At 51.6% G+C, this 25,287-nt stretch overlaps 1 protein-coding gene across 5 annotated transcripts in view; it reads right to left on the reverse strand.

Annotated features, from left to right (window-relative positions):
* The window catches only part of ANKS1A (ankyrin repeat and sterile alpha motif domain containing 1A), a 61,818-nt gene that overhangs the window by 17,044 nt on the left and 19,487 nt on the right, over positions 1–25,287 (reverse strand). For all 5 annotated transcript variants that reach the window (XM_072356079.1, XM_072356078.1, XM_072356081.1 and 2 more), the window contains 9 exons: positions 24,959–25,255; positions 24,305–24,380; positions 23,931–24,032; positions 22,562–22,657; positions 22,256–22,452; positions 21,245–21,334; positions 17,680–17,797; positions 11,417–11,994; positions 3,081–3,147 (listed from right to left, as the gene is read on the reverse strand). In XM_072356079.1, the coding sequence (XP_072212180.1) occupies positions 3,081–3,147; positions 11,417–11,994; positions 17,680–17,797; positions 21,245–21,334; positions 22,256–22,452; positions 22,562–22,657; positions 23,931–24,032; positions 24,305–24,380; positions 24,959–25,255 (1,621 nt within the window). The remainder of the gene's footprint in view (positions 1–3,080; positions 3,148–11,416; positions 11,995–17,679; positions 17,798–21,244; positions 21,335–22,255; positions 22,453–22,561; positions 22,658–23,930; positions 24,033–24,304; positions 24,381–24,958; positions 25,256–25,287) is intronic.

Raw genomic sequence — 25,287 nt, forward strand, 5'->3', positions numbered from 1 at the left:
AGCCCTAGCAAACTCCTGAGCAGCAAAAGTGAAACAATGCCAGAAAACAGAAGGGCCGGGCTGTGTGCAGCCCAGGATGCTCTCCGACCTCACAGCAAGGGGCTGGCAGAGCATCTCTGCATTCACTGCAATGGAAAGGAAAGCATGGCTGCAGATTTGCATGCAAGGCAGCCTCGTGAGCTCAGCCCGTGGGGACACGCAGCACAAGGAGCAGGCAGCTCATGGCTCTGCCTGCTGCTGAGCCCGGTGTCCATTTTGCTGCCAACCCTGCACAGCAGCAGCAGCTTTTGCTGAGGTGCAAAGCTCCTCCTCTCCCCTCCATGTTAAACCTCTTCACTAATGATATCGATCAATCAGACGCGCTGTGACAGCTACAGCCCACAGTGGGGAGAGGAGGGGGCTTGGCAGCACGCTGGGTGCTGAGCGGCTGCTGTCGGATTGGACCAAACCCCACACGCTGCATCGCACCCTGCAAAGCCCTTTGGCCCTGTGCAACACAAAGCCCCGATCAGTCTTTAGGGTAGGTGTGGGTTAACCCCCCGCTGCGGGTGCATGGGGGTCCCTCCTCACCAAAGCAAAAGCCCAAGTGACAAATGGATGGAGATAAGCTTTACTCCGGCAGGCGTGAGCTGCATGTGCAGATGTGTATTAGCATCTCATCAGGGGGAGACGCTGCCCACTCGGAGCAGTTTGGAGGTGAGAGATGCAGGAGGACAGAGTCCCTCGTGGTGCAGCTCTCCTGTGTCCTCCATCACACTGCAGGAAGGCAAACAAGCCGAGTTCTGCTTTTGTCTTTGCTCCCGACTAAAGGCAGAGAGAGGAATTCATTCATCAAGCACAGGGGAAGCACCTCTGCTGCAGGCAGCCCTGCTTAGTGCATAGCAGTACCAAGGCTGGGCTTGGAAAAGCCTGGCAATGCCCACACCTGTGAGCATGGCAGATCGAGAGCCAGGAGCACCTGGAGGAGGCTGTGGCCCCAGGCAGGGCAGCTCCTGGCTCCTCACACGGTGCCACGTGGTTGGTGTCCCATAGGAACACTCTCACCAATGGAAAGCATTTCCTACGTCAACATCTTCAAGGCTCGGGCCATCTGAAACCCTTGAGCAGTACATGATTTTCAGTCCCCCTCGGTCCCCAGACAGCAAAGTTCACCAGCGTCCATTTAATCAAGCTCTGCTCATTGTGCCTCACTACAAACAGCCCCGTTTCAAAGGCTCCATTAAAGCCAAGCAATTATGTCCTCCTTTGAAGCCCAGCGCTCCCTCCATAGCTGAGGACACACAGCTCCTCCTGCAGCAGCAGAAGGAACAAACCCATCACCAGCTGCATCTTGGGGGGGAGAAGAATCAAAGCATTGCCAAGGTTGGGTGAAAGGAGGTGGAAGCTCTGCAGGCTCCTGGATGGCACACAGAGCCAGGACACACGATTAGGTCACTGCAGGAGGAAGACTTTTTCAGTCAACTTGGATCTGGCAGCTGCTCTGCATCAACTCGGGGTGAGCAGCTCTATTCCCACACCACAACCTCCTCTACCTGCAACAGCCATGAAAACAAAGGTGTTTTAACCCAGGATCCTCTCCCGCTGCTGCACTGCGGAGATCAGAGCTGTAACAGCTGCTGGAGGACGCTGCTCTGAGGAAAATCAATGCACTCAATGACTCCGGGATCCCTCCCTCACCTTGGCTCAAGGAAATTTCTAACGGCAAAGACAAAAGGCACAGCCCCGTCATCTCATGCACCGCTAATAAAACCAATGCAGCCGCGTGCTTCAAGGTCATGGCAGCACAGAGGGAAGCGATGCACCAAGAAACGATGGGACGTGTCGTATCTGTGTGGAAGCAACAACAGCATCTGGAGTTTCACAGGTGGAAAGTTGGCAAAGCGGCCTTCAAACCTTCCAGCGAGTACATTGTAATGGGGGAGAAACCCACCCCACAGCCCACGTTCTCCCTAATCACGGGGCTGGTTTTGCTTGTCTCTGTGCTGAGTTTTGAGACATCCAGGAGGCAGCAATCAGGACATTTTCCATCTCCTAATCCAACACAAAGCTGCGCCATGCACTGTACAGATGACAGACCCCCTGACAGCTCATTTTAGCCGCTCCCTGGAGCAGCTCACTCAGGCTGCAGCACCCAGAGCTGCTCTGTGTGTGGCTGAGCGCCACGTCAGGCTGCGACTGAGCTGGGATGTGGATGTCAAAGCCACCTATTGTGCCTTGCTGTGAGTCACGTCTGGGTGGCACCTGGGCACAGGCAGCATTATTGGAAGGTTAAACACTCCTTCCCCTCTTGTTTGGCCTGAACACTGAGGAAGAAAAGGGAAACAGACCCCTCCATTGGGTTTGGGACTTGAAAACTTAATCCACGCAACAGATTTGGGACTCTTAAATACAAAAACCCTGCTGCAGATACCAGAAACTGCTGACTGCAGTCACACTGACACAGCTCAAAGCACAGAAAGCCATCCAAGGGACTAAAGCATTTTGTGAGCCTTAAGGAATAACAACACGCGGGTGCGGAGGGCTGTCAGGAGTTCTGCTCACATCTGAAGGGACGGATCCACGCTTATGTAACAAAAATGAGCATCTTGCTGCTGCATTATGCATGTGGAACAAAGGCGAGCTTGTCGTGGGGATGTGAGAGCAGCCAACAGGCGAACATACAGCGGCTCCATTACAGAGCAACTGCTCAAAGGAAGTTCTGCTGTTGTCCACCAGAGAAGAGCAGAAACTTGAGACAAACGTGTTTGGAGAGGCAGGAGAGAGCTGGAAGCAATCGGTCCAACAGCAGCTCTGCTGAGAACAACAGTAACTGGAGGAGCTCAGCTATCAGCGCAGCTTTCTCTCCCCTGGGTACTGTCTGGAGCCCTTACACCACCTCCCAGCTGCAAACTGAATCCTTTTGTACGTGCAGAAGATCTGATCTCCCTAATACACATCAAGTGAACACCAGTGGGGATGTGACCAGGCTGTGGGAGTATGGGGGCATCAGAGCAACCAGCACATGGCTGTGCTCCGGGCAAGAACACACACACACACACACACACACACACACACACACACACACGAGCTGTGTACGCTACCTGAGATCCTCTGCTGCTCCTGGGAGAAGTCGATGCCTTCGCCGATGGAGCTCATGATTTTCTCAATCTGGAAATGAAACAAGAAGCACACGCTGCGTTACTGACAGAGCCTCGGGAACGTGGGAAGGCAGCCCCAGGGTTTTGCCCACAACGCAGCAGCCAGAGCGATCCAGGGAAGGTCCTTAAGGTACCCATGAGCACAGCGCCCTGCCTGGACTGCCCTTCTCACGGGTGGGTGACTCAGAAGGGACGCAGAGAAGCTGTGATGCTGCAGAGCCTTCCCTTCTGCACCTTGCCCATGCCTGAAAACCACCAGCTGCAAGAAACCCGTCCCTCTGGAGCACAAACCTCATGAGCAGAACGGGATCCCCAAAGCCCTCAGCTCTCCCTGCAGGAGCTCACAGCCTCTGCCTTGCCTAGAAGAGCTTGAAAAGAGACCAAGCTTGCAAAAGCGACATGGGGGCAAATCCGTCAGCTGTCCAGGAGAGGGAGCAAGAGACAATCCCAGCCACCTCCGTGCAAAACAAGGGATGGAGGCAAAGCACACGCAATTAAAACACGGCACAAACCACTGCCTGCAACGGTACCCTTAGAACTGGACCGAAACCAAAGCTGACAGCGGGGAACCAGCAGTGACAACCACCAGGTTAACGGTGCTGAGATGGAAGATGCGATAACTCACAGCTCAGTACGGCAGCTCTGAATTGTTAGTAGTTGAAAGCGTGAACCAATTAAAGCCCACTGTTTTCCAGAGAGCAATGGGACCCCGGAGGGGCTCCGGGCTGCTCGCTGACCTCCATCTCCAATCTATAACCAGGCAGAAAATAAAAACACAAAGAGCCCCCAGAGGGAGATTCCCAAACAGAAACCTCCCAGCAAAGCGCTCCTGCAAGGCTGGCTGCTGAGCACACAGCTGATGCACAGCCTGATAGAGGACAACAAAACGAACCTCAGCTCTTCCACAACTTTTTCTTTCTGGTCTTTCTGAGTTCAGGTTTGGGGACGGAGGCTGAAGTAAGAAAGAATGAGGTCACGCAAGCAACAAAAATACCCCAATTCCAAGCAGACAAAGGCGGCACTTAAGGGACAAGTGACCATGAAACGTGTGCATGGCGGCTGGGTTTGCAGCGCTCACATTGCCAGCCCCTTTTCAGATCCAAATGCCGCTGGTCACCGTCCCATCACATCTGCCTATTTATGGTCAGCTGTGGCTGAATAAAATAAGGAAGTCCCAGAAATGCAGCTTTGAGAACTGCAGGAAAAAATAATCGTTTCTCAGCTCAACTTCAGGCCCTTCCATAAATCAGCGACTTTGCAGCAACTCTAAGTGTGGGGTCAGCAAAACTGGAACTGATAAAGAGGAAATAAAGGGATTTTGCTGAGTTTTCCTTTGGCTACAACCCTGCCTGCTGACTCCTCTCCTCCACTGGAGGCATTTGTGGCATTCACCTCCGCTCCACCAGCTCTGCTCCTGTCCATAAGCTCCGAAGAGCTTTTCCAGTTCTCATGACTTGGGATGAAGCTCAAAGGACACGTGAGGATGCAGCAGCTATTGCTTGAGCCTGCAGACAACACTGAGTAACTGAAAAGCATTGATTGCTGCCCCTGTTTGTGGAGGAAGATTACTGAGACGGCCAACCAGAGGGTCTCAGCGCACACATTGCAGCCAGAACCACCTGCTTCATCTGCTATTGCCCCTTCAAGCAGCTCCCCAGCAAAGCCTTGAAATCACACATCCCTTATGTACCACCTGCACACAAAGGCCATGAAATACTGCAGACAACTACTGGGATGGTGCAGAATAATCCTCACCTCCAGCTCAGACCGAGGGCTTTGATGCTGCCTGCTTTAGTCCTGGGCTGAGCCCAGGCTGTGGTGGATGCTGGAAGCATCGCTCTCACCACGGGCCGACACCATGACAGATCCGCTTCCTTCCTTGCTCGTGGTTGTTTCCATAGCTGAGTGCAAAGCACAGTTTAACTGTGGGTGCCAAGCCAAGCTCCCCTGGTGCAGTGACTGCTCTCCTTGCAGGGGGGGCTCAATGGTTCCCAAACACAGCCCCGGCTCTGACAGCTCCGTGCTGAAGACTTGCAGGTGCTGCAGGAGCACCGAAACTGAAAACAGCACACACAAATGCATTCCCAGGCTGCTGTTTCCCAGTGCTTAATTATTTAAATACAAAAATACTGCGTTTAAATATAGTGCTGCAGTTCAGACTTGGGTTTTTAGCCTGAACGCCCAGTTCCAATTTGTTTTGGCTTAACCTGTTTCTTTCCACTGAAGGATCCAGGTTGTGTGTTTTTCCTTTCCTCCTTTTGCATCCACTGAAATAAAACCACAACATCTCTTTGTGTCTCAAATCCACACAGCCAGACGTGTTACTCCTAATCCAGAGGGCGCAGCAGGATCTGCACCATGAAGTTCCTTTGGCCCACGAGCCACAAAGCAAAAACCCTACAAGGAAAGGAAACAAAGTGCTGCAGCACAGGGGCACAAATGATGCCATGCACCCAGCACTGACACTATGGAAGGGGGGCTGTATTAAATAAACCCACAGCAGAAAAGCCCTTACAATTCACCGTCGATATAAAAGCACAAGTTTTGTGCCTGGTCGCTGCATACAGCATCAGTGATTCCCAAGGACACAGCAAGGTTGTCCTGGGATGAGAAGTAACACAGATGGGCATGTCAGCATCTGGGAAAGCAGCTTCTGCTCGGAGCTCTGCAGCTCTGCTCCCCCAGATGGGCTCTGAGCAGAGCTTCCCCCCCAGCACCCCAACAGGGAATGGGCAAACCCTGCACTGCTCCACCCCAGCAGAGCCCCACAGCCACACTGTGAGCCCACAGCAGCTCCGAGAGGGAACCTACCACAATCCAACACACCTCAGTGCACAAAGGAGAGCACTTCTGGTGCTTTTACCCTGGGAAAAACCCAGTGTTCTGAGCTAACACCAGGGCACCAAGCAACCAAAGTGCTGTCCTGCAGCATCCCTGGGCTCACAGCAAAGGAACACGAATACGGAGCAATAGAGTGATTCAGATCAAAGCCTGTAATGAAATAAAGATGCACAGGAACAAGCGGCTGCTGTCTTCGGTATCGGCACCACCAAGTGCTGCAGGGATTTGCTGGTAAACAAGAGCTGGCTGTCCAGGGGTTGCTGGGAGGAAAAGCAGTTTCATCAGGATTTAGGAATTTCTTTTTTAATTGCTGACTTGTGAAATCATCTCCTGGGAGATGCTGCAAGCAGTCGGGCTGGATGGGGAGCTCAGCCTGCAGTCAGTGTTTCCAGCAGCAGCTGCACCCTGAGCAGGGCAGGGCAACCCAAGGGCTGAATTCAACCCCTACAAGCACCTGGAAATGAATGCCTGCTCATTGCCACCACCTGCCTCAGGCTACAGCATCTCTCAGCTGATACTTGCCCATCTCCCAGGCTTCTGGTACAGCAGTCATTACTCCAGCCCAGCTCCTCCTGTTTCTTGTTTCAAGCTGAGCAGACACGTGGTGAAAAGCCCCCGCCGAGCCTTCCCCAGCAGCAACACCAGCCGAAGTCTGCTGCATCTGATGTGCTGCTTCCCATTCATCAGCCACATCTCACAGCTTGCAGCCCAGCAAAGCGAGGCAACGCAGCCCGAACCCCTCAGCACCATCGCTGTAATGGAGGCTGGGTGCGACAGCAGCACAGATAACAACACGGGAGCCAAACCCCAGGGAAAGGCAGGAGGTGTTTTGCAAAGCCAACACGTCCCAGGCTCAAAACGAGGGCACTCACAGGCAGCAGAGAGCTCTGTGTGCAGACATTCATCCGGGAGACAATACAACAGGTGCTGCCTTAACGAGCAATTAGGTCCTGCCTGCTCCGCTGCTTCTCCTGCTGATGCAAAGGATGGATGAGCCAAGGCACTTCCCCCCACTAAAGTCTTTGGTTAATACAGGACTGATCCAACTAACTGCTGTTTCATCCCTGCACATGGAGCCCCACAATGGTCTCTTATTTAAGGGCATAGCAAAGTTGGATGTCCCACGCCAAGGGATGGCACTGAGACAACACACTGCTCAGGGAAGTGGGCTGGCTGCATGCTGCTTATTGTGAACTCACCTTAAGAAAGGCAAAGAAAGAAAGGCAAACAGTCCAAAAGTGCAAGCAAGAAGGCTGCTGTGGGGGCTTGGTTTGGCCCGGGACACTTCTGGTTTACAGCAAACCTGAGTTGTGAAACACAACTGGTCAGAAAGGTAACGAGGGTGGGAGAAATCCTGCCAAGGGGGGCAAAGGGAAAAGAAACGTCCAGCATTGAGGATGATAAGAATTGCTGGGGCCTTTGTACAGGAAAAGTGAGAGGAAACGTTGGGACCTGGAGACAATAGAATAATCAGCCCGTTAAGACTACTGAGATCCTGAAGGACACGTTTGTTTAGAGCAGCAGAAGTCAGGATGAAAACACGGAGTGTATCACTTCCCATCACCAAAGTACCACGAAACGTTACAAAGGAGCAAAGGGAAACCTGGAAGGAGCCCTCAGGAGCACGGAGCCAGCGGGAGGCAGCGGATGGGGGCTTTTATGCTGACAGCAGGGATGGAAGGAGCCAGTACCGTCCTCGGATGCTGCAGGACAGCTTGCAAGCTGCAGCTGGTGGGAGCAAGGACAGCCTTAACATAGGGATTTCCCAACTGCAGCCATTACCTGAGACCTCAGTATCTGATCCACAGCATTGGCCATGCAGGAGCTGCTGCCCAACAGGTGAGCTGAGAGCTTGTCAGAACAAGGAACCCCGAGCTCTTACAGGATGCAGTTTCACCAGGCACTGAATAGCAGCTCTCCCCCTGAATGGCAAAGGGGGAGATTTGCATTTCCTTTCAACATCAGCGTGCAGCTCTGAATTTCAACTTCGGAGTGTATTTTAAGGCAGTGGTGGGTTTGGCATGGAGAGCTTTCCTCTGAGTTCCACATCTCCATGCAAACACTCCTGATCCTCAACTCCAAGAGTGTAATTAAGGCAGTAATTCCACCGGGTGCTTAAGCAGCCAAGCGGTCCTGATGAGCTGAACGGAGCTCAAGCACTTCAAGCCACTGCAGCACAACCTCTGCCATCGCGCTTCCCAGCTCTACAACACCCACATCAGAAAGCAGTGGGGATGCGCATCTCACTCCAACCCATTTGTCTCGCTGATCCCTCCAGTCCCATCCACCTCCATCCTCACAGCGCTGACTGTGCGCCACACAGGTCAGCTCAGCCGATGTGCTGGACAAACAGAGCCCAGTTGATCTGCTGTGTGTGTTCAGTGGCTGTCACTCATCCTGCAAAAAGCAACGCAATGTGGGACGCATCTCCCAGGTACCTGAAATATCGCTTTGAGGAAGCTGACAGCACGGCAGGGGGTGGGCAGCACAGCACAGCACAGCCCAGCCCAGCTCCTCTCCAGCCATCGCTGCCCCCTGGGGCTGCTGCAGCAGCTCTAATTGCTCTCACTGTCAGGAGCTGCTTCCCCAAGGAGCAGAGCAGTTTGCTGATGAGCAGCAGCGTGGTTGGGCTTCCTCCTCCAGCACGGCCAAGCTCAGCTGCTCGAGGAATAGGAGGATCCAGAACTGCAGTAGGAGAAAAGGAATCGTTCAACACCTCAACCTGTCTGAAAACCATCAGACCGTATGGGCCCGGAACACAGCACGGCTGTTGTGCATCCCCCAGACTTCATTAAACAGCCACCAGAGGTTCATACGCTGCCTTTCATCCAGGGAGCCTCACGATGCTCAGGGGGGAAAGCAGCTCAGCCCATCTGGGCCCGAGTCCTGCCAGATGTGCTCACCTGCAGCAGCACCTGCAAACAGGCCCGGATGGATGCACAGAGTAGGCTGGCAGCAGGGCTGAGCCCCGCTCCTTCAGGAACACAAACAGTTTATTCTCCTATGCAAAATTCATGCTGAGTGATGCCGGCTGTGCGCTCATCTCACGGCTGCTCAATATTCATCAGCCACTTACACCAAACAAATCCATCACTTCAGCCCTCTGATGAGTTCTGCAGGGCAGTGCTCTGCTGTGCACGCGGCTCCTCTCCCTGCCCTCACTTCCCAGGCAGCAGAAGGAGCAAGTTTTGATCCTCACCTCCTTCGGTCCCTCCTCTGTTCCCTGGGCAACACATCCCTGTTTGGTTTGCTGATCTCTGCTTGCTTACAGCATCTGTGGGCCGTGATGTGTTCTCCTCTGCGGCACGGAGCTGGGCCAGGCCCTTGGAGCTGCTCAACAGGGAGCGGGGCTGAGTGCTGCCAAGTGAATCACTCCTTCCCCAGCCCACCCTTCTGGCAAAGCTGCACCACCTCCCACTTCCAACAAAGGGCATTGGCAGCGCTCGGCTGCAGGGCTGTGACCCTTCTGTCCGAGCAGATCTCACTCACCCACGGCCCAGAGCAACGCCAGCACTGCTTGTGTTTAAGTCTCATTGTTGTCATTACGACCGGCCGGATCAGCCCAATTCTGCACAGACAAATCACTGCAATGAAAACCCCAAACACTCCCTGCAGGTGCAAAGCCCAGCATTCCTCACCACCAGCCATAGCAGCCTTATGATATCCTATAGCAGGAAGCAGCCTGGCCATGTGAGCCAACCAACCAGCAGCAGCTCCCTTTCATGCCATACAAAAACTGCTGCACAGTGTGCCCCTCCTGCTGACAGCATCTCACAATGCAAGAGCTGCACGTGCACCACGAGGCAGAGAGAGACCCTGTGTGCTTCTGCACAGAGCCACAGGGAGCAAAGCGAGCTAAAGGCAACAAATCGTGCATGGGGTTTTCCAGAGGGAACCACAACATTCACATCTCACAGATGGGGAAACTGAGGCACAGAGGAGGGAGGCTGGTGTGGAATCACTGTGATGATGGGGAGCCGCAGGGAGCTGCTACACAGCAACTGCACGAGGTGCTCGAATTACCCCAGGAAGTGGGAAAACACGTAAACCCATCGGGTTCTGATGGTACAAACCTCATCTCACCGACCCGTTGCTGCAGACAGATGGGAATTTTTCACATTCTTTCTACATTTCCTCACCTCAACGCGGTGCGGAGGAAGAGCACATTTCCCTCCTGGGGCTTGTTGGGCAGCACAGCTTGGAAGCGACGCTTTTTGTTTACAAGCAGGGAAGCAGATTTGAGCTCCGTCCCCCCAGCAGCGGAAGCGCAGGCATGCTGAGCTCTGACCTCTGCTACCAGTAAGGCTGCAGCGCTGCAAAGCCAGAGGCTCCTTTCCCTTTCAACATGTGCTGTAAACACTTTGGTGAGACACAAAAAGCGCAGGGAAAGCTCCCTGCTCCTTTCGGATGCCTTCCGTTACAGCTGCGCTGCACCCAACCCAGCTAATTAACAGCAAAGCCTCAGCAATCAAAACACCTCCTTCTTTGGAGACACATCAGGGAGAAAGCGCAGGAACTGAAGGATCGACTCGTGCCCATCGCCCCCCAAAGCTGATTTGATCCCTGGGTTGGGGTCAGGGAGGCAGCTGAAGCACATGAGGGGCGGGCAGGGGGCACAGCCATCCCGTGGGGCAGCCATTCCCCTCTGCCACGAGCCCGGCACACACAGCCCTGACCCCCAGCACACGCCGGGGCCACGTATTTCCCTTCAGTGTACAAAGAGTGGTTCATGTGAGCTTATCTCTTGTGCAGCGCCGCCGCTCCACCAGCACAGAATCATCTCCAAAGAATGTTTCAGTAATGCTGCGGTGCTGGATTTCAGAGGGACACTTAATCTCGCCCGAGTGGTTCACCAGGGCCAACTTTCTGAGCATGAAATATTTAACCATCCGCAGGCCTCCCGGACTACAATAAAGCGCCTTCTAACAAGCCTCTGAAATAACCATGTGGAGTAGGAGCTATTACATCCATGGAAGTGCTCAATTACTCGCTGCTCTCCAGCTGTGTGAACCCAGGACACAACTCTCCTCCAGCAGCAGGGACCCACAAAACCTCTGCTCTACATTCTAGGAGTCTAAAGGGGAAGAACTGGGAGGGAGTCAGCACGAACCCACGAGGATCACTGCTATCAATACTCCCTCATTTTGAGAGCGCTAAACTTATCTGGCTTGCCCTGCATTTAAGTAACTTAAAACAACAAAACCTTTGAAAAGCCCCCAACCCCTCACAGTTCTGCTTCTCCCTGCTCCAACAGAGGCGTTAAATGCCAAGAGAGAGGTTTAACCACTTGTAACTCAGCATTTTCCTATGGATGAGGTTTGAGTTAGCAAAAATAACACAAACCCCCCCGGACCCCTCTGAGGGCCAACGCAGCGGAGAGGAGCTCACACTGCAGTTTCACCCCCGGCACTGCAGCCCTCCAGCAAGCTCAGCCTTACCTCATCCCACTCGGAAGCAAAGGACGGCGACTTCTCCAACCTCTTCTTCCCAGTGCTGCAGTTGGAGAGCGATTCGCTGCGGCTCCCCATGGCATCGTCCTCTGTTGGGGAGCAGGTCAGCAGGTCAGAGTCCGACTTGGACAAGCTGCGGCTGAGCTTGAGCTCGGCTTTGGGTTTGCTCCCCGGGTGGGCTCTGCCCACAGCACCAACTCTGTCCCCCTCGTCCTCGGCACCGCCGGGGTGCTGCAGCACGTGGGGCGTGCCTACAGGCTCAGGATCCGCCCGGTTGCTGTGCGTGTGCTGGACGGTTGCGTAGATCGCTTTCTGGTTTTGGTCTGGAGAGCCGGTGGGTGCTGATGCAGAGGCAGGTAAATCAGCATCCTCCAGCTGCATAGCAGGTGGGTGAGTCGCTGCTTCCACGCCTCCTTTCTCCGCGGAGGGAACGAGCCTGAAAGGGTCCTCGCTTATTTCACAGATGGGGGAAGAACCGTGAAGCAACCCCGAGAACTGCTCCGGAACCTGGATGTCCTGGCTGTCTGCACAGTCCTGGCTGCGGCCACCGCTGCTCCTCCTGTGGTCTTCAATGGGGGATGAAAGCAAAGGAAGGGGGGGAAAAAAAAGTTAAAAAGATGGAAGAAGCCGCGAAATTGCAGCTCTCCTCCCGCCCTCCCTCAGCGAGGGAGGGAGAGATAAAGAGAGAACAGTTCCGTATTGTTCCGCGCACTCAACTTGTACCCAAAGTCGTGGCATTTATGAAATTCCAAACACTGGCCTGATTTATGCAATCTGGCAGCTCTCCGTGTTGTTTTATTCCTGTTAACACTAACTATCAGGCCTTGCTATATAAGGTTAAGACAAGTGCTAACTATATCCTGCAGAGAGAGCAAGCGAGGTAGGAGAAGCAGAGACGGAGCTCCTGGAACATCTGATACATTTCCATAAAGGCCAAAGTGTTATTTAGAGCAGCGCTCCCTGCTCTTGGCACCAGCTGCAGGGTGGGAAAAGCTTCTGGACTGCAATCAACCTGCAAGTTCCAAGAGCTGCTCCCCAAAAAAAACAATGTCTTCCTCCCTCGTGGTTTCCGAGTTTAACCTCCCCTCCTTACTCAGGGGGAGAGAAATAAACAGTTTATGCAATAAAAAGCCTCGTCAGAAAGGCTCTCTGCTGCAAGCAAAGCGCTCGGCACTGAATGCTAATGCACAAAGCTGCGTGCACGAGCGGCTGTCCCAGCAATGCAGCACTGTTACTGGGTTACTGCTGTGCCACCATCCCCAATATCAGGTAAATCATCAATAATTCACCGGTCCCAATTGCCAAGCGTGTGCAGCAACACACACATGGTCGCCTCAGCCAGGATAGACATAAAAAGCAAAAGCAAAGGATAGAAAAGCAAGGAAACGCAGCTCGCGTGGTCCTGGGATCCCACTGCCTGTCTGTGGTGGTCTGCAGAATGTAACCACTTCTATTTACTGCCACAAGCACTTGGGATGGAGAACAACTACAGAGCAACCAAACAAAGCACCTCAATAACGTGGCTCTGAAATATAAGGAGCGTATCTGGACACGAAGAGGGAACTCCTCTGTTTGCTGGCAAAGGAATGCTCATCTCACTGAGTGAGGCAAAGTGAACTAATCCATTTTGCTTATCTTTAACAACAATAGTGAAATTAAGCTCCTTCCCCCCAGTATCCTTTTTGCACTAAGCTTGACCAGGTCATTTCCAAGCACCAACACATCTGGTTTTGTGGTGCATCCCCACACCAGAAATGAGGCAGGAAGGGCCTGAATCAGCCATTCATCCTCGCACGCCATGCAGATCCCGGGGTCTCACATGCCCTGTGAGCACCAGCCAGTCCCTCCCAGGCATCTGTTTACTGCACAGAAATGCAGCTTGCTGGGTTGGCAGCTGAGTCAGGAGCAGCAAAAGCCGGAGCGGAGGTTAACAGGCAGGGCAGCACGCTGGCAGACCTCGCTGCTCGCCGGCGTCAAGCGATGGCTGGGGCTCATTTTGTTCTGGATCCTGTGAGTTTGGGATTCCAGGACAGTGAAGTAGTTGTTGATCATCTTGCATGGGTACATGTCCCACATGTTCTGTGGCTGCAGCCACTGAGGGCAGGTGGCAATGCAAAGCCTTACCCGCGCCGTGCCCAGTGTGGGCCGGGAGCACCTGAAGAACTGAAGGTCAGGCTGTGTTTGCTTGGTGTGCACAGAGATCTGAGCTTGTAATGCTGGAGAGAAAGCTCAGAAGAGATGGGACATGCTGTATACATAGCAGAGACTGGTGTAAGAAAGATACAGATCCTGAAAGAGGGACTGGACGTGGATGTGTGACCCTGAAAGGGAACTTACCAATTCAACAGCCCTCCCTCCTCTCCTCCCTTCCCTGGAGATCTCCTCTCCCGTGTCCCAGCGTAACCTCTGCTGCTGTTCCTGCTGAATGCAGACAGGCAGCTCGGAGAAGTTTGTGCCACGTGCCGGGTGCTGCCAGAACAAAGTGCTCCAGAGCTCACAAAGGGGCTCCTGTTGCACAGAAATCACAGCCGCCCATTCATCCTGGAGATGATGGAGACAGACTCTGAAATACAAGAGAGCTGCCAGGGAAGGAAGGGATGGAGCAAAGGGAGCAAATCTACCTTCGAAGGCATCCCCATCCAATTGCACTTGTCAAGGGAGTTGTCCTTAAACAGGGATTTCTGCTCATGTCCCTTGGCTGGTTTCACACCCAAGCACAGCTGATCGAGTCCTTCAGCCAGCTCCTGCCACAGGATTCACCCACAGGGGGGTTTGCTTCAACAGGCACTGGAGGGCATTTCCAGGCACAGACTGTCTGCTTCCCAGGAAGGATTCAATTACATGCTCCCCTGCCAGCAGCTTGATGATCCCAGATATGAAGCCCTTCCCCAAACTCCTAACACCAAGCTGCAGCCACATTGCCTCCAGCAAGTTTGTTTCCCTACAGATCACAAGGAGGGCTCGTTTCATGCCCCTGGATTAGGAGAATCAAGCTGTTACTGCAGCCGCTCTCTGCTCAAGCTTCCCAACCTTAGAATGTAGCAAGGACATATTCCAGTCTCTAATCTTCACCTACAAAAGGCTCCCTGTGCTACATCATGTAATTTGTCAGGTGGTGAGAATGCAAATCCAGCTCCTGTGGCATAAAAGGCTGCAACTGAGAGGGAAGCTGGCCTTTAAAGTACTACTTTAGAGGTGCAAAAATAACCTTCAACTGCAGTAAAATAGAAACACAAAGGTTCGTTTACATAGCGAGGTGCTGCATGTGAAATTCAGAAATACATCTTCATCACCTCAGTCGTTTGAGACAAAATTTACCCTCCAAAAGCCACCTAAAGTTGTGGCTACGTGTACTCCCTCCCCCACCGCCCTTCAAGAAAGCGAAGGGAACACTGTCCTGACATTACCCTGCATGGAAGCTTCTCAGTACATTGTGACAACAGAAATGCAGGCTTGAAGGATCAAAGACATGGAGAAAGGGTCTGTCCTCCAGTGATGACAGAACCAAAGGAGAGCAGGCAGGCTTTGGTCCCACGTTACCATTCATCTTGCAGCAAACCAAGAAGCTTCCATTCCTTCCACCCTGGTTTGTAACAGCCCTGTGTGCCCATACACTCCCCATAGGGATGCCCATGTGATCGGGTCAGTTCAGACCCATGGATTAGAGAACAGAGGGCACTCCTGGCTGAACCAGCAGAACCACGGAGGAAAACTCCAGCAGGAGGAAAGCTGAACTGAGGACCTGAAGCCAGGTTTGCTATGGCAGCAAGCCAGCAGAACCTCAACAAGCACCAACTGCTGATAACCAGCAGAAAGACCCGAGTCAGTCCTACCTGAGGCTGCTGACAGCACTGGCGGATGGCCCTCCTCAGAAGCAAGACACACATCCACACTCAGAGGTGTTTTCTGCGTTCATCCTCCATCAGTCTCTCCCTAAACGCAGCAGGAGTTGTACAGTCTCCTCCCAATCAGTCCACGCGCAGTTCACCACTCTTGGCTTATTTTCAAGTCCTGTTACAAGGTCTGACAGCCCTGACTTCATGCGTGAGACTGCACGTAGTTTCCTTACCAAAGGAGATGGGAAAGCACTTGGCTCAAACCACTTCTGATACTCTGCCCGAAACATGAAGCCAACTTTTCCTAATGCTCCAGCATGTGACAGCAAACCGCTGCAACGCACACAAAAGGCAACCAGAGCAGGGCAGATAATGCCACATTCATCTGGTCACTGGACGCAAGGCAACTTGCAGCAAGGGGAACAAAGGCAGCTATCACATATGAAAGACACCATTAAAAACAGCATGCTTGCAGTTCTGCCTGGCAGCTGCCCTGAAGAGCCCTTCTAACAGCACATCAGAGTCCTTCTCTTCCGACCAGCAGCTCCTCCAGAAGTCACCAAGCAACATCTAGAAGCGCAGCCTCTCAGATCGAGGGCCAAGGAGCAATTCCAAGCCATGCCTCAATCTGCTCTTTGTCCTGGAGCTGAGCTGCTGCCTTTGATGCTCCAGGACCCCTCTGATCCAGAGGTGGAAAAATCCTCCAGCACCTCGATTTGGTCCTTAGTCCCTTGCTTCACTTCTGCCAAAACGGCTCCATTACTTCCCAAACGTCCTCTCTCCCCACATCAGCACATACTCACATTTCAGACTCAGCTACATCTGCTTCCCCATGTCCTCCCAGCATCCGACCCCAGCTACTGCGAGAGCTGAACATTTGCTTTTGTGTAAGGCTGCAGATTTCAAAGCTGATCCAGAGCAGCGAGGAAACATTCTGCACAGAAAGAAACTACCTGTGGCTGCTGAGAGGGGATACAGGGAGGAACGACAGAGAAGAGGGGGAAAAAACACAAAAATGGAGATAACCACTAAACAGCCGCTTCATTTCCTACTGGGGTCATGAAAGCTGAAGCAGATGAAAGATGATGTGGGGTCCTGCCAAAGATCTGCAGCTCCTGCAGGGCATGGACACTGCCACACGTGTAGCCATGCTGCAGAGAGCTCTGAGTCGCTTTGGAAAACAGCTGCTACCCTCTGGAGAACAGGCATGAGAGGGTCCCAATCATCTCGACATTCAGCACCACACGGAGAGCAATGGGAAATGGCCCTGCTGAGCTTCAGAAGTACACAAGGTGAGAAATACATTGGAGAAGCTCCTTTGGAGCAGCTCCTCACCTGCATCAAAGGCTCCTTCCTGCCACACTGGTTGTAAATACTTCCTTGTATTTAAGGAAGTGAACGAGTCCTAGAAAAAGAGAAAGCTCTCCCGTGTTCCTTGGATTCCCCCCACAACAGTGGAAGGGCTTTAGGCTCCTCACAAACACAGTTACATGAATCTGTGCTCACATTAAGCTGCATTTGGTAGCCACAGAATGGAGAAGAGGCAGCTCGTGTGTGAATAATCAGCAGTAGCTGCACACTGGAAAGATCTCCTGAAAGATTCTGGTTCAATGGCTGTTGCCCAAGGACTGTTTTCCCTCGCTGAGACCACAGAGAGCCAACCTGAAAAGCATCCGAACTTTGCCTCGGGCAGCAAGTGGCTTTGGCAGACACTGGTGGGAAAACAATGACCTCTTGTGCCACCCCATACAAGCCAAGAGTGCAGCAGGACTCAAGGAACAAACGCTATTGGGCTGCAAGGGGAAACAGAACTGAGAAAGCTGCAGCTCCTACAGGGAGGTGAGAGAGGCATCAGACCGAGTCTGCATGATCCTCAAAATGAGATGGGCTCCGGGTTTAGAGTCCAAACTAAATCCTTCCAAATTCCTGCTCAGAAGAAGAGAGAAGAGCTTGCTCCGTACATGTTTAGCTTCATCCCTTTGTTAGCTTACATCTCCATTTAGCTTTAAAACACGACAGTGTTGTTTTTATTGCCAGGACAGGAGGGCTGATCATCTGCTGATACAAACATGCAACACCAGCAGGTCTCCAGTCTCAGCTGGATGGAGAGCACGGCTCATTCAGTGCTTGTATTGCTTCATCTCACTCATAACAACGCTGCACAGCATTCATTTACGTTCTGAGTTACCACCATAAGTCCCTGCGAACCCTCAGCTGTCAGAACAGCGGATTTGCTCTTCCTCTGTGTACATTTTGTACAGGAATGTTTAGATCTCTCCATTATAAAAGGGAAGATCACCAGGAAACAAAACAATTGCAGTGCAGAATCCAGACACTCCACCCCAGTGCATTTAATTGTTCCAAGTACTCTGCCCTCTGTACTTTTGCTCAGTGCATTTCGGGATGGTCACTTACCTTTTGTTTTTCTATCCACTGCCACTGGCTTTTTAGTTTCTGCTGTAAGCAGCAGCTCGTAAGGGTGCTCCTCTTCCTCAGCTCCGCTTCCTCTGCTCTTCCCTCGTGCAACAGCGGCCTAATGAAAAACAGCATAAGCAAAGCAGTGCTATTTATTCCTGCAAGGCCTCTTCGTTCCATGGTTTAAGCAAGGAATTGGCAGGGCCAACACCTTTACAGTGGGCTGTTATCCAAAACATACCCTCTCTCTTTTTCTCAGAAAATAAAAAAAGAATCCCCAAAGCCTTTTATTTTCTTGTATTTAAGGCTGCTGACAGATTTCTAGCACTGACCAACTGATTTACTGTGCAAAGTCTGCAGACAGCCCGGGGAGTGAGAAAAGAGCTGAGCACATTATTCCTGTTCAGCCCAACTCAGACTTGCTGTTGCTATTGGAATTTGCATCGTCATTGACTATTTCACTACTGGCCCTATTAGGACATGGCTAGAGGGGAAAAAAAACCCCACACCACAACATAAAAGAAATCCCTGCCACCTTTTAGGAAATCAGATCTAACATGTCTAACCCCAGGATGTACCACGTACTCAGGACTAAAAGGGCCTCAGGCAACGCAGCATAAACTGAGTTGAACCTGAGGATGTTCAGCAGTGATTGTGCTCATTTAAATCCCCCAAAGCCTCTGCTAAGAGCTTGTTTGTGACACAGAACCTGCATGGAGCTGCCCTGGGAAGTCACTGCCATGTGCATGTTGGTCCCAACCCCACGGGTCACCCAGTGCCCTTTGGGAGCCACATGTGCCATCCCAGCAGCAGAGGGGGTTCCAGGCAGCTGCCTTCCAGCACCATCTCCTGGTCAGAGCTGGCTGCAGCCCCGTCCCACAGCCCCTGTGTGCCTCTAACAACTCGGGCAGCCGCAGCAGGAGCAAATCAGAGCCAGAGAGTGAGCAATCCCTGCCTGCTGCCGGGACAGGGAAGGATTGGTTTGCACACAGCAGCCCCCAAGGAACTGCACTGCTCAGACTCCTGGAACTGCCCCTGTCTAGACAGCAGACTACAAGCTGCCTCCAATTTCTTCCCCTAGGAGGAAGCATCTTTTTCTTCAGAGGCAAATAGGTACCTGCCTGGCTGCGACCTAGCGAGGACACCTGGAAGCCTTTCAGAGAGGCTTGGAAAGACACAAAGTCCTGCATCCCTGTGTAAGCCCAGCTGGCTTTTAAATCAGCTTCCCAATGGGAGGAAGCAGGTCAGGCCCAACTGAAAGCATTTGTTCTATCTGCTTTGACATGAGCTGCCAGGCACACCAATTCCTTCTCAGGTGAAAGAGCTCATAATGAGCAAATTAAGGAAGAAAGGCTTGTGACCAGATGGTGGCACAAAAAACATCAGAGCGTAACAGTAGGAATTGGGCCTTGCCAGAGATCTTGGAAAAATACTGCACAGCAGCAGCCTGTCAGAACAGTTGTAGCCTGGACCTGGAGCCAGGCATTAGCGTGCTGTTAAGGCTCCTGCAGACGATGATGGCTGCACTGCCCTCCTTCTAATGCACTGAATGTATCTGCAGAAAGAAGTTTCCCAGCCACACTGCACTTCCCAGCTTTTGCTTTGTAAATGTCAGCGTGTGCATTCAAAGGCCTGATTACACTTCACTGTCTCCATTTCTCATCCTTCCAAAGCCTCAAATGCAGTCTTAAGTTAAGACTTTTTAAAGGGTATTTCATTTCTCTCTCCTCCCCCCCCAGCACTGCAGAGAGAACTGCTGAGTGGTCACGGCGCCTTCTGCCTGCGCTTCCTTTCTGGAGATGAGCAGCAAAGAAATGAAACTGAAGTTGAATTTGACAAGGCAGAAGCTTTTTTGTCAGCCACAAACCCAGAAGGTTTCTGCTGATAGGGAAAGAGGGCACTCGGCGCCTTCCAAACAGTCAGCCCTTTTCCCTGTTTATACTTAACGTTTTTCCACAATGGAAGTTCAGTTTCTTGTTTACGCACATCTGCTTTGACTGATAGCCCTATCCTGGCAACGCAATCAAAGGACTACTTTTAAGACCAGAGTTTGGCCCAACCCCAGAGCATTGGATGACTAAGTGCCCCGGCCCTAATGTGAGAACACGTTCTGGGGTTGGCTGATCAGGATGCTGCTTTGAGAAGCTTACAGCCATCCCTAAGCATATTCCTGTTGGTGCCTGCCCAACCCAGAGACAGCACGTAACAAATGAACAATAACCTAAGCCAATGAATTGCACCCAAAGTGCCTCCTGGGTACAGCTGGCAGGTCACTGCCATGCAGCTACACGCACTGTGTGCACTTCTTATCAATGAAATAAATCAAGGTTTCCCCAGTGAGTCACTTTGCACACAAGGAATTGGCAGCAGGACTTCCTTTAACAGACTGCATTTCCAAAGCCTTTAACGACAGGACAACACAGCAGGTGTTTTGAAATTAAATATGGCAAAGTAACTCAGCCAACGCACGCTTCTCTCACTCATGTTTGCTGCCATAAACAAGTCCTGCCTTTCAGTCGTACTGTGACCCAACAGCCAGCTCTCCTCTCTGGTTATCAGACACTGGCAAACAGCAGCAGTGGAATCCACAATTTGACATCCCAGTTCTGCTGTTTGTGGACTGGTCGGTGCTCCACTCCACATAAAGTCAGTCCAATTACAGCAAATTGCATTTACTTTTATCCTGTGTAGACTTGACATACTTCAGAAAACAGATTGCATTTATGCCTCGTGGGGACTTCAGGACATCAACACATGCAAAGCAAAGATCTGCTGAACTGGAGTCTGCTCCAACAGCCAAAGGCAGCAGACACTTCATTAGTTTCACACGCATCTCACTGCATTTGAAAATGGAAATCTTCAAGATTTGCTTTTGCACTGAAGACCTTCCTGGGTGCCAACAGAGGTCACCACGACATCTGTGGTTTCACATCCCACCCTGAGGTATAACTGAGTGCTCCCAGAAAGCCCTCGCATCTGAGGTCCATAGACTAGTGAATAAAAAATGAGCCATAGGAAGCCCAGGAGCAGGAACACGGAATAAGAGAGCTCTAATCAAAAAGCAGCTCCCACACACTGACCTCTGCAGACAGCTTTAACATATGCTGGGCCAGAATCTTGGCTGAATTCAAGGCCCTGAGCTCTGCTCACGTCAGTGGAACCCACGAGCCCACACATCCCCTGCACAGCTGGAAGCACAGAGGAAGCAGGAACTAACAGTTGAGACTGAAGCCCAGAGGATGAAGAAGTTTTCAGTGGGATCATTACAAGTGGGCAACGATCCACATCCCAACGTGATTCAGAAAAATCTCTTCCTATGGGAGTTCCCAGCCAAGAATAGGAAAGCAAGGCTGAAGGTCAGGACAGAGGTGCCCTGGAAGAACCACACAAAGGAAGTTCCCATGGCAAGTGATTGCAGCAGTGCAGGAATAAAAAAAACCAAAACACACCCCAACTCAATCTGCAAGGAAAGCAATATTACAATTGCTTCTACCCGAATCCAAACGATTAGAGCTTTTCTTAAAGCCTCGTTGCTGCAAAGCACTCCAGCTGCAGCCTCACGTACCTCACAGGAAGCACCATGGCCCATCTTCTCTGTGTGCTGCTCCTCCTCTTCATCGGGCGGAGGTTTAGCAGGGGGGGGCGGCCGCTCTCTCTGCAGTTCAGAAGACCATCATCAATCACCATGTTAAAGCGTGTCCCCTTCTGCTTCCTGACACTACAGCCACACTGATGGGAGCACAGCGTGCTGAGGACCTCCTCACATTAATCTGGGCAGCTTAGATGAATCCCAACAGGACAGAGCTCCCAGTGCTGCCTTCCCTCCTCCCTAGTAGGACACCAGTCTGGGCAGAGCCCCTTCTGTAGATGGACCAAGTGCAGCACACTGGAGGGACCACAGCTGATCATGCACGCCTACAGAGCAGTAACTGCACAACAGCTCAGACCCACAGGAGCATCAGCCATGCTGAGGTGGGAGGTGGTGTTGACACGGGTTTGTTTCATTAATTAAGCCAATTCATTCAGATCCAGACTGGCATCTCTGTGGCAGAGCACTGCATGGATAAGATCAGTAATGAACTCATAATGATGTGTAGAAAGGGACTACTCCTTGTGCTGCTACTCACTCGTGTCTTAATGAAACAGTAACAGGAATAAGTGATTCCAGAGGCATCTCTTAATGAAAAACCCTGGAGATCAAGGAGGCAGTGCTGCACCGCATTCCTCAAATATCCCAAGGTCGCCTGCAGGCAGTTAGAGCTGCACTGTCTTGTCTTGATGCAGAGCTAAAGACATCTCCAGGTCAGCTCCTGCCCTGCAACAGCTCCATCTAATGGCTAATTGAAACAGAGCAGAGAAACTGCTCATTGCAAAAGGCTCGAGCAAGTTTAGGGACAAACTCCAGAAAGCTCCTCAAGCAACTCCCTCCTTCTCGCTCTTGTCTGATAGAGCTGAGCTTATTTCACATCAGCTGCTATCAACACAGAACAGTACATAGATGGATAAAACCCACTAAGATCTAGTTCAATAAACAGCACACTGTATCTTGTACTAAGACGAGCACACAGCTACATACAGGCCTGACTCCTGCTGCTTTAAGGCCAGCCGCTTCCACTTCCTTGTTCACAGACTCTCGGTCTGAAGATCTCCCACTGGCAAGGCTGTCCAGGGAGTGACAGGACGTGGCATTGTACAGAGCTTCATACGGGCTCTCATCTTCTGGGTTCACATCAAAGTCTATGATCAGCTCTGTCACTGCTTTCTCCACATCACCTGCAAGAGGAAGAGAGGAAAGAAGGGCATCCTTGGTAGCTTCCATCCTCTGAAGGTCAGCGTTGGCAGGAAGAGGAGTGGCAGCAGCCCTGGGGTGTGTGGAACCTACCCTGAGGGATCCAGCATGCAGGGTCAGTGCTTGGAGCCAGCGGTGCTTGTGTCGTCTTCTCTGCAGCTTTGGCACTTTTCTTCCCAGTTGTGTAATCTGCAACGAGGTGGGGCGACAACAAGGATCAGTTTATGGCCATCTAGATTTATCTTCACTCCAGCAGATGGGATTTTCTCCCTTGCAGATGGGAAACCGACTGCCAGCATTAAGTCTCCCCCCAAAAAATAACCAAAGGACATTATTGAAACTCACAGCTCAGATCCTGAAATAGAAGCAGTCAACCTCTTTAATCACATGCACAAGGTTAAGAAGGATCCTTTGAACTTTTACAGACACTTTAATCAGAAAGCTGCAAAGCTCCTGGAGGGACATAATGTGAGGGAGCAATGACTTAGTGCTCCGGGCACAGGCTGCAGCACTAAACAGACACAGTCTGGTCTTCTGGGGTCATTAAGCAGCAGAGAAGCCAGTTCTAGCTGCGGTCTCCAAACCACAGACCAAGTCAGAAATACTAAGCTCACATGAATGAAGTCAGACAGCACCATCGCAGGCAGCTCACTTACAGGAGCAAACTAACAGCATTGACCTGCAAGAGGCTCAGTTTTAAAGCCCATCTATGTCTTCAGTTTCAGTACAGAGATGACACTGACCAGCCTCACAAACAAAGCTTAATTAAAAGCCCACAAAGAGCTTTGAACCTGTAGAGCTCTCAAACGCTGAGAATAATACACACCAGTTGCACACGCTTCTGATCTTTCCCCCCACAGCTGACAGGAAATTGAGATAATGTAATTACAAGGTAGGAGTCGAGCTGAGATGCCACACTTTGTTCCCTAATGTGGGCAGATGCAAAGGGCCAATTCTAAACCATAAGGAACCGAGGTTCTCTTCTGGAAATCTCATCTGTAGAAATCCGTGCTCAAGCTTCACAATGAAGCGAGGAGCGGCACACGGGATCAGTGGGTGACTATTTGCCTACAGACACGTAAAGCAGAGTTAATCCAAAACCATATCTAAAGCCATTACTTTGCATTCTGCAAGCAGATTTAGACTACCCTTAATTTTAATTTACTTATAAAGCGAGTTAAACAAAGCTCAATTAAGCCCATTGAAATTGTAAAAGTGATGCCTCGCTCTTCCAGCAAAGAAGTTAATCTCCCTTAAATCCACTCCTGGAAGTCCTGCTGCCAATCCCTGCTCCAGAGACCATCCACCTGAGCAGTGCAGCATCATTTCTTCCCACACCCTGAAGATCCTCACTGACTTGTAGCTCCTTTGCTTTCAACTCTTTCCAGCACTCGAGACCTTCACCTTGTACTTGCACAGGCACAATTTGCACTCTTCCCTCCTGCCCCCACTCACTGCTTACCTTCAATGAGAGCTGCTATGTGTTGGCTTTTCTGAGAAGGAAGCTCCCTCACGATATCCAGCGCTGTCAGGCCTCTGTTATCCTTTATGTTCACATCGATACCTATAGCAGTAGGTACAGAAAAGGCAAAAGCAGGAACAGTTTCAAACAAGCACAGATTTACACCTTGAATCAAGTCACAGCTTGCATGTGTTCATCACTGGGCGGAGCTAAAAAAACTCTGTAGAAGCAAACCTAAAGCCAAACGCCATGGGATAACCTCTCCTGTAACTCCCCCTGAGGAACAGCACTTTGGCAACTGATTGGAGAAGTGCTGTCACTAAAGAGGGGTTTCCTCACCACGTTATTGTTTCAGAATGGGATCATTCTCTCACCTGCAGCCAGCAATATTTGTACCACATCTGTCTTGCCAAACAAAGCAGCTTCGTGCAAAGCACTGCCTTTTTCAGTCTGCAAATTAAATGAAAAATAGCATGAAGCTAGATGGGGGGAGTGCTGATGGAGGAACATTTCAGAAGGTTACAGAAGCAATAAATACACTGCATCGTATACAAAGAGGACAAAGTAGTAACATTATTACAATGCTGAGAATTCCGAGTAGAAAACGGAGGCTGCCTCTTTGCAAAGAGATGCAGGCTCAGAGACAGAGACCAAGAAAAAGCTGTCTAAAGCTTACAAGAAGGTCACGTGCTGGAAAGGAAATGGTTTGCCTCCACTGTACTGAGAGCTCACAGTTTTGCAATGCAGAACAGTGCAGGCAGAGGAGCGTTCTTCCTCCCTCACTATGCATCTGTGGCTCTTTACCCAGCTAACCAGCAAGCACTAAGCATGCACTGCACCGGGATCCCTCTGAGCGGCCTCCCAGAGGAACAAGCTGAACAAGCAGCCTAGAGCAACCCAAAGCCAATGCTCATATCCCATACAGGATCCCTGCAGAGGATGGTGAGGAGCCCTTCTCAGCACAACCACACGGCTCCTCCGCCTCCCAGCAGCCAGAGCAGCCCCTCGCACACCCCCACCCCAGATACCTGATAGTTGCTATCCATGCCAGCATCCAGGAGGACGTGGACTACAGTTTTGTGCCCGTTCCTCGCCGCCAAGTGCAGGGGAGTGTGTTTCTTTGTGTTGCAGCTTAAAAGATTGGGGTGAGCGTTCAGCAGCATCTTCACAACCTCCAGCCTCCCATAGAGAGCAGCCAGGTCCAGGGGGGTCTCAAACTTGTTGTTGCGCATGGTGGGGTCGGTGAGCTCCTCCAGGAGGACCTTCACCACCTCGGTGTGGCCGTACTGTGCGGCGCAGTGCAGCGCCGTCTCGTTGTCGTTGTTCTGGGGGGAAGGGGGGGATCAGAAAGGCCAAC

Source organism: Excalfactoria chinensis, chromosome 23, assembly GCF_039878825.1.
Source record: "Excalfactoria chinensis isolate bCotChi1 chromosome 23, bCotChi1.hap2, whole genome shotgun sequence".
Lineage (NCBI taxonomy): Eukaryota > Metazoa > Chordata > Aves > Galliformes > Phasianidae > Excalfactoria > Excalfactoria chinensis.